This window comes from Mus musculus, chromosome 4 (assembly GCF_000001635.26).
Source record: "Mus musculus strain C57BL/6J chromosome 4, GRCm38.p6 C57BL/6J".
Lineage (NCBI taxonomy): Eukaryota > Metazoa > Chordata > Mammalia > Rodentia > Muridae > Mus > Mus musculus.
This window is the reverse complement of record NC_000070.6, coordinates 116,819,701-116,833,138: the sequence shown is the minus strand read 5'-3', so window position 1 is coordinate 116,833,138 and position 13,438 is coordinate 116,819,701. Positions and strand designations below refer to the sequence as shown.

At 48.0% G+C, this 13,438-nt stretch overlaps 1 protein-coding gene and 1 long non-coding RNA gene across 3 annotated transcripts; one reads left to right on the top strand and one right to left on the bottom strand.

The window, feature by feature from the left end:
* Positions 1-2,533: 2,533 nt before the first annotated feature.
* On the bottom strand, positions 2,534-8,649 carry Gm12996. Of its 2 annotated transcripts, XR_376562.3 has the most exons (3): positions 8,157-8,649; positions 2,938-3,091; positions 2,534-2,861 (listed from the first exon to the last, which is right to left on the bottom strand). It is a non-coding gene; the product is annotated as a predicted gene 12996 (long non-coding RNA). The 2 variants fall into 2 exon arrangements; XR_104879.4 differs by having other exon boundaries at positions 2,534-3,091.
* Positions 8,650-11,630: 2,981 nt separating this feature from the next.
* Hpdl (4-hydroxyphenylpyruvate dioxygenase-like) lies at positions 11,631-13,232 on the top strand. Its single transcript, NM_146256.3, has one exon. The coding sequence runs from the start codon at positions 11,877-11,879 to the stop codon at positions 12,990-12,992; it is 1,116 nt and encodes a 371-aa protein (NP_666368.1). The 5' UTR covers positions 11,631-11,876; the 3' UTR covers positions 12,993-13,232.
* The last annotated feature ends 206 nt before the right edge of the window (positions 13,233-13,438 follow it).

Here is a 13,438-nt window from a genome sequence, read left to right as displayed (position 1 = left end):
TTTAATGGAAGCTAACACTAGCAGCAAAGAAATCTGGGAAGTGATGCTCTAAACTTCTCTGACTGCATCCCAGGAAGATGCATGACAGGAGGGCCAGAACAGACCCCCAGTCGGCATTTCATAGAATAAGCCACACCCCTAAATGACCACAAAGTTGTAAACAAGCTAGGTTGCAGTGGCACCAGCAGCCCAGGCAGGGGCAGGTGGATCTCTGGAGTCCCAGGCCAGTCTGAGCTCCAGAACAGCCCGGCTACACAGAGAAACTCCATCTTGGGTGGAAAACACACAGAATTGTAAACCAGAAAAACATATTTTTGTGAAGAAAATGTAAACATGAGCAAACAATAGCACAGTAGATCCTGTACCTCCTGGACTGACGCAACATAGTTCAGACTTTCCCTTCCACCACAGTTATACCACTCACGGCCACTTAAGCAACTGGAGTAACATTTAACATCCCAGTGGGTATAATGAGCAGACAGATTTGTTCATTCTCTCGTTTACCTAACAAAGACTTTTTGGAAACCTGCTCTGTGTGTGCATGTGCGTGTGCGCACTTGAGTGCACACTTTGTGTAATGTCCTGAGATCCAACGAAGAATCACAGATGTTGCCTTTTATAAGGTCAAGACTGAGGAAAATCCTCTCTGACTTCGATGAGGCTAGACCAAGAGTCCAAAGTCATCCTCAGCTCTTGATTCCGAGACCAGTTTGGGCTACGTGAGACCGTGTTTCAATAAACAAGTCAAAGAAGGCAAAAGGTGAGGGCTGACGATGAGCATCTCGCTTGGGAGCTGTTCTCCAGGCAGCCTATTAGGATGTGTTAGGCGCCTCCAGTACTCAGGATTCGCAAAAATACTTCAATGTGCTTGAAGGAAAGCTATCTCTTAAGCCAATGGTGTCCTAGTTATAATATTTTCAACTTCATGCCAATTTGGTCACAAACTATAACTTGAGTTGGGAAGGTAGGTCAGCAGGTAGGGAGGGGCACTGGTCACAAAGACGGATGACCTGTTAGATTCCTGGAGCCCGAATGGTAGGAAAGGTGGCTCCTGCAAGTTGTCCTCTTGCAGTAACATGTGCACTGCAGCCTGCATGCAGGCACACAGACGCACACACACACACACACACACACACACACACACACGCACACACACATACATACACACACACACATACACACATACACACACACGCGCACACACACATACACACGCACACATACGCACACACATATACACGCACACACATACATACACAATAAATAATTAAGAATGTAACAAAATATTCTTTTTAATTTGGGAGATGTGGATCTACCTCAGTAGTATAGCGAACACCCAGCCTGTGTCTGAGGCCCCCGGGTTCTGTCCTTCACATCACAAAGGAACCTTTTAATCTAGGAAGGGGCCCACAAAAATCACGAGGCTACCCTGGTCTCATCAGTAAGGGTGCTCTCTACACAGTCATGGATACTGTGATTGAAATGGCTCAGATAATGGCCTTGATTTACCTTTTCGAAGGAAGCCCAGAGTTACCGTGGTCTCCGGGGTTAGAAGGCAGGGTACTGCTGAGGGACAAGATTCCTAGTTCTCCACAATGGCATCTTTGCTGTTGATGAAATATAGCCACCAAAGTAAAATCCTAACCACCAAGGTAAGAAGGTCAGGAGACGGGGCCTTTGAGGAGGGGAGACGAGGCGAAGGGTAAAACTTGCATCAATGGGATTAGTGCTTTAACAAAAAGGACGGGGCTGCTCTCAAGCCCTCTTTATTCCATATGAAATCCTATCAAGTAGATGGCCACCAGAGGCATGACATCACCTGACACGGAATCTGCAAGTGCTTTGATCTCAGACTCAGAACTGAAAGAAACGTGTTTATGCTGTCCAGTCTATGATATTCTGCTAAAGCAACTGACCGTGCCTAAGACAATCCTATGAATTTCACCGAGAAAGACCACGGCATGGCCTCATTCCTACACCAATACCTGCAAGAAGAATGAGAAAAAATATGAAAGGTTTGTACTAACCAGCTGGGCTGGAAGAGAAGAAAGGGAGAGAAATATGTGTCTTCTCTAGAGGTCTTCCTCCAAGATGTGGGGATAGGAGCTAAAAGTGCATGTGGCCTTGCGCATGCTCAGAGCAAGGGCCACACAGGATCCTGCAGTTTCCTATTCCAACTCTGCTGGAAGTCTGGGTCAGTCCTGGGTCCTGCTGTGGAGAGGCCTCCTGCCTGCTGGAAGAGACATTCCACTAAACTCAGGTACTGATACAGTCAACTCAGAGTGGAGTGAGCCTGCAAGAGAGGCCTAGGTGTTGGAGTCCCTGTTGTATATAACTTCTCTCTCTCTCTCTCACTCTCTCTCTCATTTTGAGATAGGGTCTCTCTATGTAGCCCTTGCTGTCCTTGTCCTCGAACTCACTCTAGCCTTGAAGTCACAGAGATCCGCCTGTGCCTCCCCAAGTGCTGAGATGAAAGGGGTGAGCCACCATATCCAGTTTTCTTAGATTGTCTTAAAGCACTCTATACACAGTATTGCAGCTAGGATTATCTTTACTGTTATCAGATCAAAATGCTCAGGACACATTTCAAGGGATCCAAGCAGGAGACTGTGTCTTGGTCCAACGACTTAGAGGATCCATGTTCTGTCCCCTGTACGGGTTCCCTTTTCACTAAGCCATCATGAGCAAATATGTCCCTGTCCCTGAGTTTTCCTGCAGCTTCCATGGCTGAGCCCCAGGGGACTCTCCAGGCCCCAACAGCATCTTCACAAAAATCTCTGCTGGTTGTAGCTGTATTCTTGCACCTCGAAATCAGGATGAATTACTGTCTCTTGTTTCACCCTTGTCCTCTTGCAAGGCTGCTGCTCAAAGAAATTAATCAAGTTTATTAAGCATGACCTCACTTGTGAGCCCTGCTCCTGGTCTGCTGAGCTGTACCTGCCTCAGTCTCGGTTAGCGCTCTAGTGGGGGCGGGGAAGCCAGCCGGGTGGCCACATCTTTTGTTGTTTGCAGAGACAGAGGAGCACCGGGCTGGATCAGACAAAGGCAGGGTGCTCCTCTATAGAAAGTACAGGGCCCTTTGTTGCCATGGCTGTGGAAAAAATAGGAACAAAAAGGATAAATGTTGCATCCAAATACACTAATAATTAACACTTAGCACCATGGATATAAAAAGCACTTAAGGCTAAATTACAATGAGCATAATAGCTATTCATTATTCAGCCCTGCTCCATATGGCATCCTGGCTTAGTAGATGGTGCTTGGGAACTAACTGGAGCCTAACTGCCCAGGTCTAAAACCCCATCCCACCGTTTGACAGCTCTGAGACTGTGGCGGGCAAGTTACTAAAGCTCTCCAGCCCCAGCCTTTGCATCTGCAGAGCTCAGACAATGAAAGCACATAACACACAGGGCCAAGTGAGCTCGCACTGTTTACAACGACACTTAAGCCTGGTTGGCCAAGCAATAACTGCTCAGTAAATGTTTATGGCATTAAATACATAGCTCGGCCAATTTTAGGCCTCAAAACAAACTTGTGACGTATACATATTATCTCTATCAGTTGAGGAAGTTAATATTTAGGGGTTAAATGACTTTCTCAAGATCATTGTCTTAAGGTTTCTATTGTTGTGATAAAACAGCAAGACTAAAAGCATCCTGGGAGAAAGGGGTTTATTTGAGTCACACTTCCATGTTGTAATCTATCATCAGAGGAAGTCAGGGCAATGCTAAACATACACCCTTAGTCCCAGTACAGAGGAAGATGGATCTCTGTGAGTTCAAGGCCAGCCTGGTCTATAAAGTAAGTTTCAGGATAGCCAAGGCTACAAAGAGACACCCTGTCTTGACTGACTGACTGATTGATTGATTGATTAATTAATTAAAACTGTTTGAGGGGTGTTTGAATTTTGTTTTATAACATGAAAAGATACGAAATTTGGCTTATTATATGTCCCAGGGAGTGGATATGTGGCTGTCAGACTATTGTGTGGCCACTGTCCATTCAAGTCAGAACTCAGTCTATACACAACCAGTTCTTGTTTAATACGGAATTTGTAGCCAAAGCTCAACTTAAGAGAAACCATTGAGGGCTGGTGAGATGGCTCAGTGGGTAAGAGCACCCGACTGCTCTTCCAAAGGTCCAGAGTTCAAATTCCAGCAACCACATGGTGGCTCATAACCATCTGTAACGAGATCTGACTCCCTCTTCTGGAGTGTCTGAAGACAGCTACAGTACTTACATATAATCAATAAATAAATCTTTTAAAAAAAAAAAAAAGAGAGAAACCATTGAGATGGTTCAATCCCCAGAACCCATGGAGGAAGGAGAGAACTGACTCCCCAAGGCTGCCTCCAACCTATATACACACACACACACACACACACACACACTGTATACACACTAACAACAATAATAATAAATAAAATACAACTTTTGAATGAATAGATAAATTGTACAATGCCCGGGAAGAAGAGGAGTTTTGCCTTGCCTTTGTTGTAGCCATTTAAGGAACTCAAACGCTGGGTGAGGTGTTGTATTAATGTAAACCAGGACATAAACATAATCTTCTCTATTTATCTGGGATTGCCCCAGTTTGTTTTGAGACACAGTTTTGCTATGTAGTCCTGGCTAGCCATAATTCATTAGTAGATCAGACTGGCCTCAAACTCACAGAGATCGGTAGATCTCTGCGTCCCTAGTGCTGAGTTTAAAGGCATGGATCTTTGCTTGGCTTTGTGGCCCATGCCTGTAACCCAAGCAACTTGGGAAGCTAGGATAACATTGTTCCGGGAACTTGTGAGTTTCCAGTCAGTCTCCTGAATTCCAGGCTATCCTGTAAGAGAGTACTCATTGTGAGACTGAGATTCTGTCTCCTTGAGGGGAAAAAAAAAACAAGTGAAGAACACCACTGGCGAATCACCATCCAGGTTCCTTCTTGGGTTTAGCACTCAGTTTTCTTTGAAGTGTCTAAAATTCAGCCCTGAAGAATCTGGGGTGGTAAGTCACCACCCTATCAAAGCAGCCTTTCCAGGGAGGAGGGAGATTTCAAATCTCGGGGAAGAATCTGGGTTGTACATCACCCCTCCCAGCTTGCTGGGAGGGTAGACCAGACCAGCACCTCTCCTGGAAGCAAGGGCAAGAGCTGGTTAAAATGAGGCCAATGGTGACACCTAGAGGTCATATGAAAAACTGCAACTTTCGAACGACCTATTTGGCCCTTAAGGGCTTTATTTAGTTGGTTCATTCATAAATATTCACTGACCTCTCAACACATGCCAACTCTTATGCTAGACACTAAGCAAAAGTCCGAAGGATCTGAGAAGACATTTCAGTCAACTGGGATTTACGCCGATGTCTACTGATCAAGAAAATGTTTACCAGGTCAGTCCAAGGGAAAACATTCAGGCAGCAAAGACAAGAGCTTGGGTGGTAGCATAAAATCTCACAGGATTGCCAGGCATGGTGGCGCACGCCTTTAACCCCAGCACTCGGGAGGCAGAGGCAGGCAGATTTCTGAGTTCGAGGCCAGCCTGGTCTACAAAGTGAGTTCCAGGACAGCCAGGGCTATACAGAGAAACCCTGTCTCGAATCCCCCCCCCCAAAAACAAAAAACAAAATAAACAAACAAAAAAACCCTCACAGGATCTAATTATATTATGGGGGATGAGAATATTAATAACAAACTAACAAACACCAAGCAGGAGCAGGCCAGTGAGACAGATCAGCAGGTAGGGGGCCTGCGGCCAAGCCTGAATATCTGAGTTTGATTCCCCAGGATCCACATGATGAAAGGAGAGAGCCAGTTCCCCAGGATCGTCCTCTGCCCCCCACACATGCAACACGACAAGAGCAGACCTAAAGTCTATACACACTCCATGCACAAAGTAAATACATTTAATTTGAAGGTTGGGGAGCAGAGGGAAATAAATCAATTTAAAAAAAAAGGGGGGCAAGTTCATCAGGGCCTAATTTGCCACAGGAAATAGTTCTGTCCTGAGCCCGAGCCTAAGCACAGTTGGACTTTACTGAAGAATTTCAAGCAGGGCAGGAAACTAGACCTCGCCTCTCAGTTCTTACTCAAGTGCATGAAGGCAGTTACAAATTACTCTATTGCCTCGGTTATGGGAAATAGTGGAGACAGAAGAGGAAAGCTCTGAGGAGTCAGAGGCATTACAGAGACAGAACCGGGACACACCTCGAGGTGAGGACTGTGGTGTTAGGAGGGGATCTGGCATGTGCAGGTCTCTGGCTCAGGCAGCTGCCAAGAGGATAAGAGTACAGTGTTGGGTATGGTGGACTTTGAGAGACCCATCCAAGCCAGAAGAGCAGCTAAATAATGTCAGCAAGAGAGACATCTGGAGGAGGACAGTGAAGAGCTAGGATAGTTAAGAACAGGCAAAGGGCTCAGCACTTGGGTGGTAGAGGCAGGAGGACCCGGAGTTCATAGTCTTCTTCCTCAGTTATACAGTGAGCTCAAGACTAACCAAGGCTACATGAGACCCTGCCTCTATAAGAGATGACACACAAAAGCTGGCAGAGGAGATGCAACAGGGCCAGTGGGGGAGTGGGCACGGCACCATGGAACTGGGGAAAACAAGGAGAAGAGAATGGTCAACTATATCAAACCTTTCCACGGTTGTAAGGGCTAAAGACTGAGTACCGAGCAACATAAAATTCATTGATGATGTCAGAGCCTTATAGGTCGGCGTGGCCGGAAAAGTCACATTACAGACAATTAGAGTAAAAGTACTCTATTAAAAGTACTAACCTGCCTGTGTAGATAGATACTGTTTATTTGTTTGTTTGTTTGTTTATTATTTGTGTGGTACTGATAGAACCTGGGTCCTCATACATGCCAGCCAAGTGAACAATATCCTGGTTTGTTTTATTTATTTATTTATTTATTTATTTATTTATTTATCGAGACAGGGTTTCTCTGTATAGCCCTGACTGTCCTGGAACTCACTCTGTAGACCAGGCTGAACTCGAACTCAGAAATCCGCCTGCCTCTGCCTCCCAAGTGCTGGGGTTAAAGGCGTGTGCCACCACGCCCGGCCCAAGAGTCCTTCCATTGAGCAGTATCCTCGGTCTCTCTAAGTTGCCCAACTGTCCTTACATTTGCTCTGAAGGCCTGAAGAGAATTCCTGGAAGTTGTCCTCCACGTGTCTGTGACACACACGTGCTGGCACACACACACATGTAGAGCTGTATGTATTTTGTGCCCCCCACCTGTGGTCCTAGTGTTGGAAGGCTGACTAGGAAGGCTGCCAGGAAGTTGAGGCCAGCCTGGGCTACAGAATTAGACCCTGTTTCAAAGAAACAATAAAACCAGGATATTGTTCAAGGGTGGTCACCACAACCGCAAGTGAAACTGTACTCCTAAGATCCCAACTCCTCATTTCCCCTCCTCAGTTCTGGAGGCCACCATTCATCTGTGTCTATGATCCTAACAACTCCAGAATAGACTTCATGTAAGTGGAATTGTACAGTATTTGACATTGTGTTTTGGTTTTGCTGTTCGGGGTGTTAACCCGGCTGGGACTTCTAGTATGCTAGGGAAGCAGGCCCTTTACATTGAAGCTATATCCACAGCCCATCTTTCTTTCCCTCCCTCCTGCTGGTTCCTTTCACTTAGGGGCCCTTTCTACAACTAAATGAAATCGGGGATGCCTCTCCCCTGGCTTGAATATTCTTACTCCCACCTTACTGTGCACTTTAAAAGTTAAATTGGGCTAGGCAGGGGTGGCCACGCCGCCTTTAATCCAAGCATTCAGGAGACAGGCAGAAGGGTCTCTGATTTCAAGGTCAGCCTGGTCTACAGAACAACCCAGGTTACACAAAGACACCTTGTCTCCAGAAACAAAACAGCAAAAAATCAGTTAAGTTGGGGCTGGGGATGTAGCTCCGTTTGTGGCATGCTTGCCTAGCACGCATTGGGTCTTAGGTTCCAAGTTCCATCCTCAGCATTTCATAAACCAAGCGCGGTGCACACATATAATCCCAGCACTCTGGAGGCAGACATAGTGATCTCAGTTACAAAACGCATTAGAGACCAGTCTGGGCTACATGAGGCTCTGTACGTTTTGTTGTTTTAATTCCTTAGTAAGTATGTATAGTCTATGTATATGCACAACTTGAAGGAAAACTAAGGTCACCTTCTCTGAGGTTTTTCTGGGCCAACCCTCGGCAGACAAGCGAAGAGAATGGAGGCGGATCCAAAACTGCCGTATCTTCCGGAGCCGCTTCCGGCGGAAGAGAAAGGTAAAAGAGCACGGAGAGGACCCAGGAGGGCTTCAGAGTGGCTGATCCTTAAAGGAGCGGGCTGCTGGGTGGACCCGGGGCGGGGGTCGGACCCGGCCGGAGCTAGAGCCCGGAAGAACTAGCAAGCCGGCGAGCTACTGCAGTCCGCTAGGTTTAGCGTCGAGACCTGCAGCCTCGGCGTTGTTCTACGACTTGGTCTCAGCTTTCCACAGCCCAAGCTCACCCCTACCTCACCTGACCTAGCGGACTTACAAAGCAGGAAACTCCCGCAGTGCCACGACCTTGTTCCCTTGCCCATGGGCTTTTTTCCCCCTATGGCTTCCTCCGTTTCGCTTTAGTCTTGCTGACCCCAAACTTAAGTAGCCCAAGCAGAGGGCAGGCATCATCTCCATAATCCTTGCGGTCTCCTTCCTAAGCAAGTGTGGCGCTAAGGGCAGTGGCCTTGTTTATACTCACGGTTTTTGTATTTAGAACCCTTGAAAGCAAACTTCTGAGGCTGGGTCAAAGGCTTGGAGGGTATAGATTGTGGAGCCCTGACTATAAAAACTCAAGCCACCGGGCTGGAGAGATGGCTCAGCGGTTAAGAGCACTGAATGCTCTTACAGAGGCCCTGAGTACAATTCCCAGCAACCACATGGTGGCTCACAACCATCTGTAAAGGGATCCGATGCCTTCTTCTGGTGTGCCTGAAGACAGCGACAGTGTACTTACATACATAAAATAAAAATAAATCTTAACAAAACAAACAAAAAACCTGAAGGTACCCCCTTTTCACTCCAGCAGTCATAGCCGTATTTCCAGGTCCTCAGAATCCATCAAAACCATATGCTGGAATCGAGGCTTCAGTCTTTTTGTGACACTCCTGTCTTGGTTGTGTCGTCTGACCTAAGCCTACAAATAGCTAGGTCAAAGCCACCTCGGTCCAGGACCTACACCATCAGACCCAGGTTCAGGGGTTAAAGCCTTATCCTCTTGCTAGGTTTCAGTTCCTTAGCTGTGTATGCCTGAAAACATACACACACGCACACGCATACGCACACGCACACGCACACGCACGCACGCACGCACGCACGCGCACACACACACACACACACACACACACAATCTAGGATCTGGAAGTAGGGGCATTTCCTTTTTGGTGGGAAGGTGAAGCCCCTGGCATTACACTATCTAGTCTTTCACTTTATCTGCAGCTGTCTAAGGCTCCAGTGTGAGACCGTGAGACCATTGTTAACTATCATCCTCAATATGAATTATTTGGTCAAAACTGAGGTGGGATTATACATATTTACAGCCAGGTTGCATTCTTCAAGAAAACAGTAAGGCTGGGCACTATCTAGCACACGCCCCTCCCTAAGGCAGTCCCTGGACTTTCCATAGTGCTTCAAGTTTAGCAGTCTTAGAAGAATGAAGCTGAGGTCTATGGGGTATGGGAGAAGAAAGGGCTAGAATGTAAATCAATAACAATAAGAGTATTTACCTAACATTCACAAGGCTCTGAGTTCAAGCCCTAGGGGATGGGGAGGTACAGCCACAGGGGATCAGGTATGAATGCTATCCAAGACTCCCCAAAGGAGTCATAGCTTGTTCTGGGCCATTATCAGAGCTGCTCCTTGACTCAGCTGCCTAATCTTTGACCCAAGTCAGTGCAGTCTCTGCCCACTCCCATGTCCTCAAAGACACACAATACCCTCTGGAAAGTAACACTGATATTGTGTAATGAAAATAAAACAGTAACTACAGCTACTATTAATGGGAACTTACAGTGTCTCAACCACAGCAATCTGGGTTAGAGGTGACATGTAGTTAAGTAGGGTGCTTGCCCAGCCTGTGTGAGACCCTAGCATTGATCCCTAGTGTTGGGGTGAGAGCTCGTTTGTTTGTTTGTTTGTTTGTTTTTTGAGACAAGGTTTCTCTGTATAGCCCTGGCTGTCCTGGAACTCACTTTGTAGATCAGGCTGGCCTCGAACTCAGAAATCTGCCTGCCTCTGCCTCCTGAGTGCTGGGATTAAAGGCATGCGCCACCACGCCTGGCGAAAGCTCATTTTTGTAGATAAGGAAACTGAGAAATTATCCAACATGACCAAAGTCCTGTGAGTACATGTTAGAGATATTTCTCTTTTTTGTTTTTTGTTTATTTGTTTGTTTGTTTGTTTCCAAGACAGGGTTTCTCTGTGTAGCCTTGGCTGTCCTGGAACTCACTTTGTAGACCAGGCTGTCCTGGAACTCAGAAATCTGCCTGCCTCTGCCTCCTGAGTGCTGGGGTTAAAGGCATGACCCACCACGCCCAGCCCAGAGATATTTCTAACCCAGGGCTGCTTAGCTCTGGAATCCATGTTCTTCTGATCACTGGTCAGAGGAAGAGGCCCTGACCTCGACAAGCCTCCTTGTCTAAGTCTTGTCCCCCTATGGCAGCCTTCTGTCACTTCCTGACAAATTTCTGGGCATGTTGTCCTTCCCAAATGTCTTCCCAACACAATTGTTCCGAGTCTGGCTTGCTTCTTCTCTCAGGTTTGCTCCCTCATTTTGCCCTTTCAATGTCCTATAACCTTGCTTCAAGGACCTTCCAGCTGAAGTCTCACAAGACTTCCAGTTTCCTCATTCTAGTGATCTCACGAATCTTGAGTTCCCCTGGCTGATATCTTTAGGAAGGTATCAACTTCTTTATATCTTTAGGAAGAACAACCCTGGGCTGTTCTTGGAGACCTACTAAGGCAATGAGCAATAGTTCCTTTCAGGAACAACAAACAAAACACAGTAGTTTTCTAATCCCTCCAAATCTCACTTAGAAGTAGAATTGAAGAGTCAGGTGAAGTGCAGATTGCCAGATACAGAGAAATGTAAACGCTTGCTCTTCTATCAATTTCTCCGCCCCATTTGGGGATTGAAAATCTGTAACTGAAAATATTTTAATATTAAAATAATAAGATAAATTGAAATTATGTATCTTTTCTCATCATAATGCAATAAAACTTAAAGAAAAATAAATAAATAAAACGTTAACAGAGCCCGTTCTTGAACACAAACTTCTGAATTGTAAAAAAAAAAAAGTACCAGGCCAAGAAAATTCCGTCTGTTGAGAAAGGATTGGGGCTCCTCCCCCACACGGGCAGTCCTTAGGCTCTAAGGTCGCGGGAAGAGAGCGCCTGGCACAGAGTGAAGGTGGCTATTGTTACTTCCCGGGCCCCGGAAGGGGTGGCTAGTTGCCCAAGGGTGTGACCTGGTCCAAGGCCCTGTGAAGGAACTGCCCTTCGTCCCCACTGTACTCCGGGAGACAGGTTCTGGACCGGAGGGAGTGTCAAAGGCGGAGTCTCAGGCTCCACCCTGACCTCCTGGTCCGCCCCGCACAGCGTCCGCGTGGTTCTCATACAATTTACCCTGCAGAGCCTGTGGTCCTCAGCCGGCTTCTGGTTGAGGTGGCCCTGCCGAGAGGGTCAGTCCCCCAAAGTTTGACTTCGCGACCTCTGCCCAGAAAAGACCAAGAAACACGATCTTCGGATACACCAGGACTCCGCCGGCTTCCAACTACTAGTCCTGGACCAAGAGTCTTGGAGTTCTAAACAAGTGAGCGGTCCCAGAAGAACAGATCCGGGTGGCCGGCAATTGGGCTCGCCATGACTGCGCCCGCCCGTCGCCTGTGTCACATCGCTTTCCATGTACCAGCTGGGCAGCCCCTAGCGAGGGACCTACATCGTGTCTTCGGCTTCCAGCCCCTGGCGGTGAGGGAAGCAGGCGGCTGGAGACAGCTGGCCCTGCGCAGCGGGGACGCTGTCTTTCTAGTGAATGAGGGTACCGGGCCCCAGGAGCCACTGTACAGCCTGGACCCGCATCATTCGGTGCCCAGTGCCACGAACCTGTGCTTCGACGTGGAGGATGTGGACGGCGCCGCCCGCGCGCTGGCGGCTCGCGGCTGCATCATGCCGGTACCACCCACTAGGGTGAGAGATGCACAGGGCACAGCCACCTACACAGTGCTCAGCTCTCCGGCTGGTAATCTAAGCCTTACGTTGCTGCAGCGTGCTGGCTATCGCGGATCCTTCCTGCCCGGGTTCAGACCTCTGCCTTGCACACCTGGCCCAGGTTGGGTCAGCCACGTGGACCACTTGACCTTGGCCTGCACCTCCGGCAGCTCCCCTATGCTTATGCGCTGGTTCCACGACTGCCTAGGCTTTCATCACTTGCCGCTGAGCCCAGGTGAGGATCCGGAGATGGGCCTCAAGGTGGCTGCAGGGTCTGGGCGAGGGGGACTACGGCTTACTGCCTTGCAGACTCCGCCGAATAATACTGTCCCCACCCTCGTGCTGGCGGAGTCCCTACCGGGACTCAACAGCAAACAGGACCAGGTAGAGCAATTTCTAACCCGGCATGGGGGGCCAGGCCTGCAGCACGTAGGACTGTACACTCCTAACATCATAGATGCTTCTGAGGGAATGGCGAAGGCGGGATGCCGGCTTCTGACTCCTCCTGAAGCTTATTACCAGCAGCCCGGCAAAGAAGAACAAATTCTAGCCGCAGGGCACAAGCCTGGCCTTCTAGAACGGCAGGGAATCCTGCTGGATGGTGATAAAGACGAATTTTTGCTTCAGGTCTTCACCAAGTCCCTCTTCGCCGAAGACACTTTCTTCCTGGAGCTGATTCAGAGACAGGGGGCCACAGGCTTTGGCCAGAACAACATCAGGGCACTATGGCAGTCGGTGCAAGAGGAAGCAGCCAGGGCCCAGGGAGCCTAACCCAGGCTAGGCCTGGGAGTTGCCACTTGTCCTTGGTGCTCCTTGCCTGTTGGAACTGACACACGCCAGCAGGAGCTGGACCACACCTCCACAGAACTACACCCAGATAGAAAGGCTCTAGTTCCCTCAGGGTCAGGTGTGATCTTCATCCCAAACAGTATCTGAGATGGGATTTAGAACAGCAAGAACCCCTAAAATGTCTAGGTAATATCAATAAAGGAATCCGGTCGTAAGGCAACCACACTCCTGAGCCTCTGTGTCTTCCTGCATTTCCCTCCCACCCACCCTTCAAGTTTTGTGACTGTTAGTCCTTTTACTTTCTGAAGTTTCATTACAGGTGAAATGTACCCTGAATGAATGATTCTGTTGTTGAGGAAGGAATTTGATACAAATCTTCCTTTGTGCTGACCTCTCTAGGGAGCACCTGTTGCAGGTGCAGACTAAGA

Bases quoted from the DNA above. Each gene is read 5' to 3' on its own strand.
- Hpdl (NM_146256.3), top strand. From the start codon at position 11,877: ATGACTGCGCCCGCCCGTCGCCTGTGTCACATCGCTTTCCATGTACCA.